We start from the raw sequence: 15,488 nt of genomic DNA on the forward strand, positions 1-15,488 counted from the left end.
CTGAACTGCTAAGCAGATCCGGCCTGACTCCAACAGATAAACTCGCGCCGGCAACCCGGTCAGGATGACGCTGGTGAGCCGTCTCCACCAACCTGCCTTTCGTCGTGAGCCGTCGGTCGATCATCCGGAGACGGCCCGCGCAGTTGGCGTCAAAGGATTTGCACATCACCGGCCGGCGGCGTTCAACGGCCCCACATATGTTAAAACTCCGAAATTACCCAGCAAACCTTGAACGCCACCGTCCAAGTCAGCACGGTCTTGGTATCCGGCATCTTTACTTGGAGCTATGGAGCACGATCACGGCGAGAGTTTGGAGAGTTACATGCGAACAATATGAAAAAAAGATGGATTGATCCTCGTAAGCCAATACCGTTCCACACGCCACAGTAATCTGACAAGACCTAGGATGAACGACGATGGTTGGACAGGGTGTGAAGTGTCCTAAACCTTCTAATAAATACAATGCTCCTTCTCACTCGACGACTACCATCACCCAGCCCCTTTTTGGACTTCCGCGCCTCTTAGTTGGCACTCACTTTCCCACAGCAAAACAAAAAAAAAACCCGGGCTCCGCAATCTCAAATCGTATGCCGCATATAATCAATGATTTCGCCCAACTGTTGGAGAGGTAGGAAGAGGACACCCGGCAAAGACTTGCGAAACCCTCCCATAGAACGCCAGAACCAATGATCCAAGGGCGCCATGAGAGTGGCATTTGTATGGACGACCGACTCCATGGGTCCCGTAAGGTTGTATGCGTGTTACCCCAGGCAGATGCACGCATGAAATTAGATTGCCTTCAAAAACGAAGGCGTTGAGTAACATTGACACGGTCCCGCCCATTGTGCGCCCATAGGATAGTAGGCAACGGAGGCAAGCCCACCAATGCCACGAGTAAGCAGGAGGTCGAGACAGCATGACAGATAGAATGAACAGCAGGCACATCGGCGCCAGAACAGGATCTGGCGCGCAATCAGACTGCAGATGTCGAGCACGCTCTCAGGCGACGGCACCGAGAAGCCTTTTTGGTACATTGACCGCCATCGTGAACCGGACGAAAGATGTGATATTTGAACTTTTCTTTTCTGTGCCACACCATATTTGTTGCACATATCCTGGGAGCTGATCCAGCACTGTAAAGCGTAAGAGAAGCGCCCCAGTGTTTGCCCAGTGTTTGAAAGAACAAACACCTATGTAGACGCAGTCTCGAAGAAAACTTAATCGGCTCCAATTTCGTTGGTTCCTTCCATGTTGAAGGAGCCGTTGAAGTCGAAGGCCTGGGTGTCCCCATCCTCATGCAAGAAGGAGTCAAAATCGAAGTCGTTGAGCACGTTGTCGGAGACCAGGGGATCGGCAAATGCCATGGCACCAAAGTCGACCATGCCGTTGGTGCTGTCCATGTTGAATCCATTCTGGTTCGCGTCGGAGTGGGTTTGAGGGGCGACCTGAGGTGCGGGAGCAGGGGCGGGAGCAGCGGGCTGACCGTTGGGAACGGCGGGAGCGGCCGCATTCGGGCCGTTCTTGGCGAAACCGGCAGTGTTGACCGGAGTGATGGGTGTCGCCGGAGTCGGCGGTTCCTGGTCTTGGGCTCCGTCGGCAGCTGGGGTGGCTCCGCTGTTCAAGTTGGTGTTTGACTTCTTCTGCGTCGCGGCCTGCAACTTTGTTAGTGCGTGTTTCAAGCCTCCACGTAACGTACTAGTACTGACCTTCGCCTTGGTGTTCTTGTTGTCCTTCTTCTTCGGTGCGGCCTTGTTGGCTTGGGAAGGAGTAGGTGGCGCGGCAGCGGCCTGCTGGGGTGAAGACGTGTTTGTCCGGTTGGCGTTCGCCGCGGCAGGGGCGGATGGCGGTGGCATGGATCGCTGTTGAGGCGTGCCTTGGACCGGACCTTGCGGGCCTTGAGGCACCATTTGGCCGTTCGGGCCACCCTGCTGCCACTGGACTTGCTGGTTGCCCTGGCCTGGCTGCTGTTGCGGCGGCTGACCTTGCTGTTGCGCCTGTTGTTGCGCCTGCTGCTGTCTGGCAGCCATCATCTGCTGCGGGTTCATCTGGCCGTTGAAGGGTTGACCGGGGTGCGAGCTGGGCGGACGCATGCCGTTGTTCATCTGAGGGTTGGCAACCATGTTTCCGTCCATGTTGTTCATACCCTTGAAGAAATGAGGTGCCATGTTGGGATCCATCTGGTTGCCCATGAAGTTCATTGGGTTGGGCGAGCCGCGAGACTGAGCTCCTTCCGGCAGCGGTGATGGGATACCCGCGTTGTTCATCTGCGGTGTGCCTCTCTTCATCTGCTCAGTCGGGTTGGGAGACGCGCCTGTCCTAGCTCCTTGAGGTGACGTCTCTGGGAACGGCTGGCCGTTGGGGCCAGGGGGAGCGCCGGGACCACCAGGACCGGCAGGCCCGTCTCCCCTAGGCATGGCTCCGCCCATACTGTCTTGTTCCTGACGAGCCATCATGAGTCTCTTCTTATTCTGCTGCTCCAGAAGCATTAGCTGCATTTGATAGTCTTGCAGAGCGTGGTTACTTCCACCGGCGGCTTGGGCACCCCCAGGGCCAGGGCGAATGCCACCTGGTCCAATCTCCTGAGCGTTGTAGTAAGCGGCCAACCCAGCCTGGTCCGGTCCTTGAGCCATCATTGGCGAGCCCTGACCCTGAGGACCGTTGGCATTGGGCATAGGCTTGTTAGGCATCTGACTAGCCTGATGTTGCTGCAGGTTTGCAGCATATGTAGCAATAGATTTTGCCTGGACAGCAGGCGGTTGATTTGAGAATGTCGTGAACTGCGCCTGGGTCAGCGATGCCGGGTTAATGCCGTTGGTGATGAGCATCTGCTGGGCTTGGGCTACGTTTGGGGTGGTCCCCACCTGCTGGCCTGGCATGCCCTGTTGTGGTCTTCCGTTCGGCATCATTCCAGGCTGGCCAGGGTTGTAGGGCGTCCCATCCAGACGAGGTCTCTTCGAAGGCGAGGGGGCGTTTTCTCCGGATCCAGGCGACGAAGGGCGTTGGCGGTTGCCGTCCATATCAGAGGGGTCACGTTGCATTGGGTTCTGCTTCGCATGTTGCTGAAGCATTTGCATGGCTTGAGGACTAGGGTGGTGGCGCATCAGCAAGAGTCCCACGGGTTAACTGGGGTAGACAACATGCGTTACTCACTTCTGGTTGTTTGCCATGGCGGTTCGCACAAGACCGCCCTTCTGCATGTTCATGGCCATGCCACCATTCTGCATGTTGCGCATCATTTGGGTGTGATATTGCTGCTGAGCAGCCATTCCATCGGGGCGCATCTGGCGCAGCATCTCCTGCTGCTGGTTTTGCCGCATGCGAGATTGTTGCTGTGTTTTAGTCAGCAACGCGAACATCCAAAGAGAGCGTGCTAGGCAGATACTGGAGGAGAAGATGGCTTACCTGAGTATGGCTGACATATTGGTTGACCATGCCGTTTCCGCCCTTGGTCCTTTGCGCGTTGAAGATATCCCAGAATAGGCAGAACCATTCGTAGAGGAAAGACGATTCGGAGGCGGGCATGGGCAGTTTGGGGGCAGGAAGGTCATCGGGGAGCTTCGCGTCCATGTCGTCCTTGGAGTCGGTGTCCATGGGATCGTCGCCGAGCCCGTTGCCGAGGACGTTGCCGTTCTCATCCCTCCTTTGGTTTCCGCCTTCCTTATTGACGTTGACGTTGTGGGGTCCGTTGACGAGCGATCGCGCGCAATCGTACATTTGGTGGCGGAGGAAGTATTCATAAATATAGGTGTTGAGCAGAGTGCGCTGGGTTTCCGGGATAGAAGGCATCTGTCGAGGGCCGGCTTGAGGAGCAACTGCGCCATTATTCATCATGGGAACAGGTGCGCCGACAGGACCGCCCATAGCCTGTATGTTGGCCATGTTGGGATTGACGTTGACGTTCATGGTGACGACGGTGTGCCGGGCTGCAGACAATGGTCTGCCCGGCTAGATGGAAAGAAGTCGATGCGGTAGATAAAAGAAAAAATGGTTGGTTGATGGATGCGAGTTGTATGTCGGTAGAAAGGAGAGTCGCGGTCGTCGAAAAGTTTCGGTCAGCCACCTCTGTGGTGCTGGATGCGTGGTACGCGGTGCGCTAAACGCCGACTGGCGGAAAGGCGTGTCGGATTCAGCGGTAAGGTACCTGGGGGGAGCCTCAGATGGCACAGGCGAGTTGGAGAGAGTGGATGGAGTTGGCTGATCGCGACGGGATCGAATGCGTGCGCGATTAGAGAGATACAAAAGGAAGAGCAGAGAAGGATAAGTTGGGAGGACGTGCAGCGCGACGGGTGGCTGGTCCTAGTTGGTTTGGGGGGTGCGATGGCGACGGCGACGGCGATGGCGATTGCGCGGCGAATGCGATGGCGAAAAGGAAGGCGATGGGTATGTGAGAGAGTGTAGAGATTGACGGCGAAGCCAGATGCAAGAGAAGAGCAGATTGGGGTAGGCTTGAGGGTGGAAATGGAAGTGGGAAGACGGGGAGTCGGAAGAGAAGCTCGGTCGGGGGCTTTCTCTGGGTTTGGTTTTTGGGACCAGGTCTCCTTCTCCAGGTCTGGCGTTTTGGCTCTCTTTTGGCACTGGGTCTGGGTTTTGGGGGGGCACCGATGTTCTGGCGTCGTCGATCCTGCCAGACAAGCTTGCTTGCTTCTACACGGAGCGGCAGTAGCAGTCGTCCCTCTCTCCCGCAGCGCTAGGCCGATATGGCAAATCCAAAAGCGAATTCGACAATTGTCTCGGGGGCGGACGGCGGAACCATCAACGAAGCAAGTGACGCGTATTTCGTAGCCAAGTTGTGTAGGAATTCGGCATGCGAGGCCACCAGGGGGGGGTTTATTTGATGAGGGAAGGGGGAGAGGAGAGGAGAGAGGCAGGAAGGAGGAAGAGAGAAAGAGAGGGGCGCGAACTGGACAAGGCAAGGCAATGGAAGGGGAGAGACGCAGAACGGGCAGACCACAGGTGGAAAGGATGGGGTTGGGATTTTCCTAATTTTCGCCTGGGACGCTTGGGCAGATTTCGGGGGGGAGTCTGGAGACCTGGAACTGAGAGCTGGGTGACTGTCAGAGCAGCTTGGGGGCCGAATAACGCGGGTATGTCTGAGAATGAAGCGCGAATTTCTGAGAACGTCGTTGCCTGAGGCAAGAAGCACCTTGTATCAAAGGCAAAAAGGACTCCAAGCTTTACATAAAGTGGTGAATATGCGGGGTCGCTACCTCTGCTTACACGGTTTATGTCTCTACAAGAACCCCGTTTGTCAAAGGGTCGTAGGGCTGCATTCTGCATCAAGCTCGACACCACCGCCACATTGGCCTGCCTTATCGTGTAGCGCTACGTCAGATACCCATTTATCCGTATCATTCTTCTTCGCCTCCTTACCTCACTTCGGCTACCTGCCTAGAGGTCCCCTGTTTAACTTACCGTGGTGGGGGACGGCGTGGATCATTGAGCATCCTTATTGCTGCCAGGTGGACGGGCAAGGTCCCGTCAATCCGGAGCTGCCTCCCGCGGCGCGCAAGCAGAAAATAGCGGTGGACTGCCCGGGCGCGTCTCGGAGGACGACATGACGATGATGCACGGCGACAAAGAATACTTTTTCTTTCCTTTTCAAGCCGCATCGCTTAGTCTGCGAATTCATTTCAGCGCGTAGTCTCAGATAACCCATCGATTCGACTGAGACGCCTAATGAGGCGGTAGGAGCTTCAACCGCGATGCTACGTCGAACAATGAATATCCGAACGTGGGTCGGTAAGGAGCCGCCGTGCTTTAGCGAGGTGCTGGGACATAAGCTCGACATTAGAGCTATCGTACCTATGTGTCTAAAGGGGCGTACGCTATCATGCTCTTAATTTCTGGGTATCTGCGTCAGTCGATTAAAATCTGTGATCCAATTCCTTGCGCCACACAATGCACTTGGAGATGCGTGTACGGAATCTTCAGCCAGGCGGCCTCGGGCTCGGCCGTCTTGGAGGCCTTTATCACCAAAGGGTCGGGTCTTGGTGAGCCCACTCCAGAACTCCAGACCACCTACCGTCACGTTGCACTAGCGGCCAACCCCTACCGGCCGGCCTCCGTGGATACCTTGGGCCCAACAGAACGGATTCTCAAGGTGAACATCAATCTTCGAAGCCCGAGGAGTCACACCGCTGAAGAATACATTCGTGAAGTTTCAGTCACCTCACCATGTGCCGTCCATCAACCCAATGAAATCAAGGGGCCAAATAAAACAGAAACTCATGCATACAAGCACGGACCTCCTTGTTATTGCATTAAACAATAATCGAGCCAACCCGACACCGTCACTGGTCGTACCTCAAATGTCACCAGCTACCTATGCGAAATAACCGTTTCGACCTGACCTGGCCGCAGTCTCGTCTCCGGGTCCCACAGAGACTTTTTCAAATACCTTTTTGGCCGATCATCAATAGTCATGTGCTCCTGCTTCGTTGTATTTTTACTTCTTTGGTGGTGACTCTCCCGATTCGCCCCGGTCAACACCCCGGGCCCCGGGTCCCCGTATCCCCACATTGGCCGAAACCGGCCGACAACCCCCGTATCGTACTCCCAACACCTCAACGATCGGTGGCATCGTGACATGGCATTATGTGTTCAAATGGTACAATCGACCTTGACTGCACACTCATTTAAGCCCAGATGCATTGACGCGCGATGTTATCCCGCAGCGGCTGCCTGTTACCTCACGTCGTCAAAATTAACTCCCGTCACCCGCGCCAACGTGGGTACGGGCCAGGGGCCGTCCGAACCGGCCTTTACCATGCCGATCGCAAACAAACAAAGTGAGCGAGCCGTGAGAATAGAGGCAGCATTGCGCGCGTCGTCTTCGAATTATCTTTCTGTTACTGCACAGTACATGGGCTGGTATTGGCCCAACGAATATTGCGAAAAGTGTTCAGTCACTATGGACCAGTACAACAAAGCACTGCCGTATTTCTTTCTTGCACTGGTCTCTCTAATCTGCTACACGCCGCAACCCTTCCAAGCAGGTGACCTCAACAAGCTCAAGTTGCTGTTACTGCGACGTGCGATTGCTACAAGTATGAACTTGCATCGCCTGGCTGGCTCCATACAATTCGCCATGCTCTATCCATAACATGAGGCTGAGACACATAGCAAAGATGGTGAAGAGGGCCGTTTCGGTCTGATAGTTGGTCTCATGGCTTGACTTCGTGAATGACTGTGGTGAACTGGATGCGAGGTGCGTGCAGCTCAGTCGTCTTCTGGCGGAAGCTCGTCGTCAATGTAGCGTACCAACGACACTCGCATCTCCGTCGTATCGTGTCCCCTCAGGACGTCACTGATAAAGTGTGCCTCCACCTGCATCTGCACCATCTCTAATGCTCCCCGCAACACGCCGCAGAAGATGTTGCAATACCACAGCTCGTCCTGCGCCCGGCCGTCGTCGGGCAACTCCACAAAGTCCGCCAGCGGGTTCTCGTCAAACACCAGGGAGAACTGCTTGTTATCCGTCGTCCAGTTGGTGACTTGCGGTGTGATGTTGAGGAATATCTTGAAACCGACCTGATGCAATAACCCAGGTTAGCAGAGATGCATCTCAACCCAAGCTAGGGACCCTTTACCCTTGCGATCATGTCTGCTGTCTCACGAAAGTTGGAGCACCTCTTCATCGTGTTCGACTTGGCCAGGTAGTCTTCGATTAACCGGAGGCCAATGTTATATCCCATCTTGTCCAACTGCTTGTTGACCTCGGCATAGTCGCTGTCGTAGTCCTTGCACAACTGTGCGACGATCGTTCCGTAGGTCAGAGTGACGAGTTCGGCGTTCACCTTGTCGATGCGGGTTCTGCAATCGCGGGGTCAGGACCGTCTCGAAACGCACTGGGGGTTTATCAGACGCACTTCCAAATCCTGCCGCGCAGTTAGCTTCTGTCAATTGCAAGCAAGAGAGACGGACGCACTCCTCGCCTAAGCGAGTCGCCTTGCTTGCAGCCATGTTTGCGACGCACGCGCGGCTTCGAGTTCACGTTGTCGAGATATGCAAGAGCGGTCTCGAAACTCCGGCGGATTGCAATCGCAAATGGAGTCGACGAGTCGGGGAACGATGCTACCGTGGCCGTTATCGCAGGCGCATACACTCGTCAGTCGCAGTATGCAGGCGCCTTGTTCCTGCTATCGATTTCGTGGCCGTCGACGGTTTGCAGCGGGCAGTTGACGATTGAGGTAGGAAGTTGGAGGTCGGAAACGCAGGGGTCGTTGTTACTATCGGGATAAGCGCAGTCGAAGAGCTCCGGAGAGTTAGTGGGTACCTGCTTGACGTGGAGTCCAGCAGAGCTCCACAGCATGCACCTGCGTGCTGCGTGCTGAGGTGAGGTGAAGCTCGGGGATCGGCAGAAGCAAGCTCCGTTCCGCGCCGCGGTCGCGCGTGGGCCAATGATCTCAGCTACAGCACATTTTCTGCGATCAACAACAGGACTGCAATTAACTATCTCGACACACGACCAAGACCTCTCAGACGAATCAGCCCAAGGAATCGACTCCATTCTCTCAATCAATCCATTGACTAGAACACGCCCAAACCAAAATGTCGGAAAAAAGACCAGCATCTGATGAGCCTGCGGGCCAGATGATCGTCAAGCGTCAAAATGTTGGGTCGTCAACAGGAGCGCTGGCGAGGCTCAATGGCTCTGGAAGTAGCGCATTGATCCAAACCGTGAGAAAGCCTTCCATTCATTGGGGGATGTATGGCTGATGTTGAAATGTCAGGCACCGCGAACAAGCGGCCTTCAGGCTCCCGTCATGGAGCTCACTGGCCACTCCGGCGAGATCTTTGCCGCCAAGTTCGATCCCACAGGCAACTTCATTGCCTCAGGATCCATGGACAGAAGCATTTGTTAGTTCGCGCTCTGAAGGTTCCAGGAATGTTTGCTAACTTTTGCAAAGTGCTCTGGCGGACTTACGGCGACTGCGAAAACTACGGCATCCTCAACGGCCACCGCGGCGCCATTCTTGATCTCCAGTGGTCTAGGGACTCGAAAATAGTATATTCTGCGTCAGCAGACACGCATCTGGCAAGCTGGGACCTGGAAAACGGCACCAGGATACGAAGATACGTCGGCCACGAAGAAATCGTCAACACGGTGGATATCAGCAAGAGAGGCGAGGAAATGCTTGTCAGCGGCAGCGACGACGGCTCAATAGGCCTGTGGGACCCGAGAACGAAGACCGCAGTGGACCACATCCAGACGGAGTTCCCGATCACCGCTATCGCCATGTCCGAGGCCGGCAATGAGGTTTACTCCGGAGGCATCGACAACGATATCAAAGTCTGGGATCTGCGCAAGAAATCGGTGGTCTACTCCATGCTGGGACACCAGGATACTGTCACGTCACTCAGGGTGTCACCAGACTCACAGTCGCTTCTGTCGTTTGCGATGGACTCCACAGTACGAACATGGGACATTCGCCCGTTCGCCCCCACTGATAGGCACATCAGAACGTTTGACGGCGCCTCCGTGGGACTCGAGAAAAATCTTATTCGCGCCAGCTGGGACTCGGAGGGCAAGAAGGTGGCTGTTGGTTCCGGCGACGGCACTGCCACTATCTGGTCGAGCGAGACGGGCAAACTGATGTATAAGCTGCCTGGGCACAAGGGGACCGTCAACTGTGTTGAGTTTGCACCCGGCAAGGAGCCAATTGGTATGTTCTCAACCCGACATTATTCTAGAGGCCTGATGCTAACCCACCACCGCAGTGCTGTCCGCGTCATCTGATCGCAACATGCTTCTGGGAGAACTTCGGTGATCCGGTCCAGATGATCAAAGTAAACCGGAGTGATAGGCCCAAATTGTCAGCATGTTATCGTACATAGCCATCACGGTGTTGGCCATGTTGCAGCGCCTGGCACAGGAAACGTTGGTGTTGACGGTGGACCACGACATGTCGATTAACTTCACGATGACGAAATAACACAGCCGGCCCGGAACCAGCATTTTCCGCCGGAAGCTTCATGAGCTCGGCTCCTACGATAGAGGCCTGGATAGGAAGACGCGAGCCGAGGCCGGAGGAAGGGGCGGCGATTGGAACAATGGATCTAGAGGCAAGTCGATTCGAGTAGCGGTGGCTTTGATACCCTAGAGAAAATGCCGATTTCGGCATTCTGCATCGCTTTACTACTGGTACTGGCGTACGTAGCCCTTCAAGAGAGCACGTTTCTCGGCGAGTGACACGGCCCACGGCCAATTCGTCTGGTGTTTCCTTGCTCTCCGTCTTTTGGGAACACCCCTGAGACACTTCGCCGGGTTCCCCCGTGTGAGGCGGGAAAACGAATAGTAATGTGATTTCATATTGGACCAAACTCGGCTCGCACAAGCGAGGCCCGCTAGTCAACGTTTAACATCTGACGACCGCTGCCTCGGTGCGAGAAGATCCAGGACTCGTATGGGGTAGCAGGCGTGGTCTTTTCGGCAGCGGCTGATCCTAGAGAGTCTGGAGAAAGAAAATGTCATTCGGCTAACAGCGTTCCACGCTGCAGCGATGGAAGCGAGAACGGCCAACGACTTTCACGATGCCAGCAGATCAACGTGTGGGCAGAGACGTCACCGGGAACTTGCGGCGAAAAGCCTATCTGAAGATGAGCCAGATCACACGATACGATGCGACGATGTTGCGCGCAAAAATAAAGCACAATCAGTGCAAAGAACCCATGGGTATTTCCTCTTCTGGACTCTTGCCGAGTACAGAATTGACCTGTTGAGGGTGATGAAGAGGGGTAAAGTTCGGTGAACTCTATCGAAATCGTTGAGAGGGTTTTTACTGGAGCAGAGAGAGTTGTCGGAACTCGGGAAGCTGGGGCTCCATCTGACGACTCGAGGGGCTATTTATGGACGAAGGGACAAGGTCTGACTGACGACACAACGGCAGAGGCAGAAGCAGAAGCCAGTTGGAGAGGGTATGGTCGGATGTGACTTTGGACGATGAGACAGATGGCGCCCAATCCGACGGTTGAGATGTCCCAGAAGCGGTCGGTGTTGACGACGCGGGTCGTGAGAGTCAAGTGGCGATCCCGAGAGGTTAGATTTTTATTTAGTTTTCCTCGTTTGGAAGAATCCGAGTTGCATCATCAACGATCACTCCGAGGTTGTTCGAGAGATTCACGTTGAAGACAGCGCCGCCGTTGGCTCTTGATGGAAATCCGACGTCCTTGACGGGGTAAGGTAGTTATGTAAGCGCGGTTTGGGCGTCTCAAGCGCCCGTATCCGTACCTTATCTGAAAGTCACTTGATCCTGGACCCTCTCTTAATGTTTTTCATAAGGAGACAAATGATGAGTGGTGGAGACGAACGAGCAAGCGGCCCCCATGTTTGTCGCAAAGTCGAGGGTACATTCTTGAAATCACAACTTGCTCGATGGAAAACAACAACAACATCAAACAGAAGCGCCTCCGATGCGGCGCAGTATGAAGCGCGCGTGGCTGCTAAACCTGTCGCCAACTTCACCAACATTGTCACTCTCCTTTCTGTGTCTTGTGGTTGGCCTCCTTCAGATTCTAAACGCCAAAGAAATGCCACCAAAACACACACAGGAGGTGGCACCTGGACCCGAACCAGAGACGCCTCGTAATTACCCCGGGACCCGTCGATCTCTGGTCGACGACGGCGGTTAACCCAAAGCGGGATAGCGCCTCGCAATCGTCGAATCCGAAACACCTGCTCCCGCTCGTCCAATGAGCCCCCTTGTGCTCCCGACCCCTGGACGGTTATGCAACACTTGAGCTGTCACAGAAGTCGACAAGTGATGGCGAATCCATCCGTCTCTTTCACCCCAGAGCCAGAGCAGCCTCTCAGGTCTCGCAGCGCAGCGCTGCGCTGAACCCGCCGCGCGCGCAGACTCAGAGAACGCGCGAAGGAATTACAGTATCAGTCAAAATTGGCACAGACGAGAATGAGGCTCCTGCCCATCCCTACCGTCTCCCTGGTGCTCTCATTGGGCTGTTTGGCTCTCCTGCGCGCAAGGGTCCAATCCCGATGCAACATGTTCCCCGTCTTCGACGCCGCAGAAGCTGCACGTTTCCCTCCTTTTCCCGCTGTGCGTGCTACCAATTGAGAGGTCGTCGTCTTCCTGTCGTTTTTTTCTGCCCTTCCATGTCGCAGAATCCCAGATCGCCCTGGGATGAGACTGGTCACTGGCTGTCTGTGTGTCCAGCTTTTTGCAGACGCGGGCTTCTTTTTCTGGTCTGTCCAGTGACACCCAGGCATCTTGGCTGGCACTCTCGTCAGCTCCGTTAAGTCTCCAAACCCTACCAATATCTGCCGGCTTGCACCTTGCATCCCAATCCTCGTCTTGCCTTGCCTCGAGTCTGGAGCTGTCCTAGCGAACCGAACTGTTGGCTTGCGGGCTTGCTGGTGTGCTGGAGGTACCTACACGAGGGAAACGACGCTTAGCTAGCGGCAGCCGACCAGACCTTACCTTATTCTTCTTCTCAATTTCCTCCTCTTGACATCCTCCGATCTCTCCATCCAGCGTCATGTCGACGGCGCCAGGCGCCTTTTTGGCTTCGTCTCTTCTCTTCTGGGTCTGAATAACACCATTTTCACCTTCTCTCATCTTTTCCGTTTTCCTTCAAACTGGTCGTCAGCTTTACAGGCTCCGGGAGCTAGATTGCGTCGCCAGCGTTGTGTTTCTTGATACCCTCCCTGCTCTTCCATTCGATCGCGAGTATCCCTCCCTTGAGCCATCGAATTCCTTTTCCCCTCGCCGTTGCCACACGCCTCTGTGCCTCCCTTTGGCCGGTTCCTGAAAGAACGGTCTCAATTCATTGTTCTCGCCCCTTTCTTCCCCTTTATTTCGACCGTTACCCGGCCGTTGAAGCCGCCCTAAACAACGACACGACAAACAACCTTTGTTCGCACAAGGTGTTCTCACCAGTGCCGCTGACTCGCCGCTTACTCCAACCCGAATGAAGGGACTCCCTCGTCACTCTTCGCACCGTTGGCGGTCGACGGCATCCGCGCGGAGACGACGAAACGCACGACGGTGACTCGCGGTTATCCCCTCGCCGTGCCCGCCGAAGCATGACGAACCTTGAACGGCGATAATCCAAACTCACATCTCAACTCTCACCACGGGTGACGGATCGACTCGGCTGCTTTCGCCATGGACTTCCTGCGTCGGGGACGGTCCTCTCACGGACCGGATATCGAGCAACAGGCGTTGGCTGGACCATCTACGCAGCCAGAGATGCAGGAAGACTCGCGATCTCGACCAAGGCGTCTACCTGGAACAAGGCCCGCGCTGTCTTCGCGAAGGCACCCAGGCGGAAGGATGCAGCGCCTCGATGATGGCGAGACCGAAAGCCCCAAGACCCCACGGTTCAACTTGGGTCTCCCGACATTGCCAGGAACTCGATTGAATCTTCCGCATCTCACGAGATCGTGGACCAGCGGCTCCAATGGCCCAGACTCGCGACCCAACTCGGGTCAACAACACCCCAACCGAGCAGCCACCGACCCGCTGCCCGAACCGCACATGACGAGAGCCGCAGGACAGCAGCCTGCCTCCGTGGCTATGCCACCGCCCGTTGCACAGAGCTCCCGATCAGAAACGCGCGGTAGGACACGACGGTTTACTGGGCCAGATCCAGCAGAGATGCATCTGGCGCAGATGGCCCAGGAAGGGCGGCGGAGAAGACGGCGGAGACAGCGCGACCGACAGCAAGGGGATGACGAGGGACACCCGAAAAGGTTCCTGCTCTGTCTTCCCTGGGTGAAGTCGCGGCGCATGCGATCGCAGATTTTACGGTGCTTCATCTCGGGCACCTTCCTAGCGCTCCTGCTGGCTGTTTGTAAGTGATTCCGATATTGCCGGGACGATGTGCCGCCGCTAACAGAACAGACCTTGCACTGTCTCTCACACAGAACATTCGCAGCAGCGAGTTCACTGTGCTCCTGATACTCATTATTTTGTTCACCACGATATTTTTCTGTCACGGCTTGATCCGGCTTTGCATGCTCGTCATTCGGCCACGCGCAGACGAAGAAGCTAGACCGCCAATGCCACAACTGATAGCCCCTGGCGGCTACGCGGTACCCAGAGAACCCATTAGGGTAGTGCTGGCTCGCGACGAAGAGGACCAGGATGAAATCAGCGAGGCGGCCAAGGCCAAGCCGCCCGCCTATGGTCTCTGGAGAGAAAGTGTGGTATGTATCGACCCATGGAGGGACCTTTCACGGCGTCGGAAGCTGACCAAAATTCAAGCGCGTGGACCCCAACCGGATATACTGGCAACGCAACCCGAACGCGGCATCCGGCGACGGCCCCTCGAGCTCGGGACATGGCAACATCGGGCCACGGCCGCCGTCGTACGCATCAGAGGACGGTGTGAGTTACGTCGTGGACGCCCGACCCCGGTCAATGGCGCCGGGGGTGACCGAGGTCCCACTTCCGCCACATTCCTCCGAAGTTGGACGGATGAACGAGCGCCGAGCCCCATTTTAAACTTGCGGCAGGCCTTTGTTCACTCCGACAGAGAAGACAGACTTGTTATATTAATGTGATCATATGTGCGGAGAGCGGCGTTGATGGAGGCGTTGAGGAAGTAATCTGGCGCATGCAGCTGACAGCGTCAGTGCGTGGAGAGGAAAGTTTTTGGTGTATGGTTGAGCGTCTGCCGTGGCCGCCAAGTCGATTCCGGCAGTCGGGCTACATCTGGCATATATAAAGCGCAGAGTGTATACATATAGTATAAACAACGATTCGCGTACTCAAGCGGACGAGAGAGGCGCAAATAAGAAGCGATGTTGCATCAGTATAGCTATGGCGGCGTCTCGGTGACAGTGATTTGCAATCACTCCGAGTATGGTTCCACGACATGAACTGTGCTGACGATTGCCGGGTAGAAGTCAGTTGCGCCAAGGCCCCCGTTTGAGTTGCAGATGTCTCTGCGCCCTATTTGAACGTACTCAAATGCGCATGTAAGGTACAGCGGCGGATGGGTGAATAAGGTTAACTAGCCTTCCAATAGTTTTGGGGGGTGGGAAGCCATAGAACGAACGGTATCGCGCATTCTTCAGTCAGATAGTTCCACGCGATGCCGCGTAACCGACTGCCCGAGCCGAAGGTTTATCAGAGACAATTTGACGGCTGACTCTCTTTAATGTCTTCGCATCTGCGCAGGGAAACCCAATTGCACGCGACCTGCAGATGCACTCGAGCAAAAGATCAGTTGCGCAGGGAGGTCCTGCGAAATTCTTGACTGACGGCCCTGCGCAGGCCTTGGAGCGTAGGGCGCAACGGCTGCATCGGTTCGACTTTGCGTGTGAGACACACAGACGTGGACTCGGTTCAGGCACCGCCACATGGACACCAACCAACTTAGGGCCAGGTACTTCGCTTTTGTGGGATTTGGCGCGCGGTGTTTTGAGGAGGGGCTCGAAGTCGATCGTAAAAGAGGGGATGGGCGATTATTGGCGTGGCTCTGGCGGCAAGAACTTCTAATTCGTGAGGTGGGAGACGGTAACGAAG

General features: G+C 55.5%; 3 protein-coding genes across 3 annotated transcripts; 1 reads left to right on the plus strand and 2 right to left on the minus strand.

The window, feature by feature from the left end:
* Window positions 1–1,217: 1,217 nt before the first annotated feature.
* On the minus strand, window positions 1,218–3,903 carry CkaCkLH20_00456 (uncharacterized protein; the record flags this gene model as incomplete). Its single annotated transcript, XM_038883176.1, has 4 exons — window positions 1,218–1,652; window positions 1,707–3,084; window positions 3,151–3,329; window positions 3,403–3,903. 4 exons carry the CDS (start codon window positions 3,901–3,903, stop codon window positions 1,218–1,220), a joined length of 2,493 nt encoding a protein of 830 aa, XP_038751881.1.
* A 3,315-nt stretch (window positions 3,904–7,218) lies between these two features.
* CkaCkLH20_00457 (transporter particle component) lies at window positions 7,219–7,962 on the minus strand (the record flags this gene model as incomplete). Its single annotated transcript, XM_038883177.1, has 4 exons — window positions 7,219–7,530; window positions 7,590–7,812; window positions 7,869–7,877; window positions 7,928–7,962. The coding sequence occupies 4 exons, from the start codon at window positions 7,960–7,962 to the stop codon at window positions 7,219–7,221; spliced, it is 579 nt and encodes a 192-aa protein (XP_038751882.1).
* Window positions 7,963–8,550: 588 nt separating this feature from the next.
* CkaCkLH20_00458 (u5 snrnp complex) lies at window positions 8,551–14,462 on the plus strand (the record flags this gene model as incomplete). Its single annotated transcript, XM_038883178.1, has 7 exons — window positions 8,551–8,679; window positions 8,733–8,859; window positions 8,910–9,665; window positions 9,721–9,766; window positions 13,409–13,809; window positions 13,860–14,164; window positions 14,223–14,462. 7 exons carry the CDS (start codon window positions 8,551–8,553, stop codon window positions 14,460–14,462), a joined length of 2,004 nt encoding a protein of 667 aa, XP_038751883.1.
* Between the last annotated feature and the right edge of the window lie 1,026 nt (window positions 14,463–15,488).

The sequence above is a fragment of the Colletotrichum karsti genome, assembly GCF_011947395.1.
Source record: "Colletotrichum karsti strain CkLH20 chromosome Unknown Scaffold1, whole genome shotgun sequence".
NCBI classification, from domain to species: Eukaryota; Fungi; Ascomycota; class Sordariomycetes; order Glomerellales; family Glomerellaceae; genus Colletotrichum; species Colletotrichum karsti.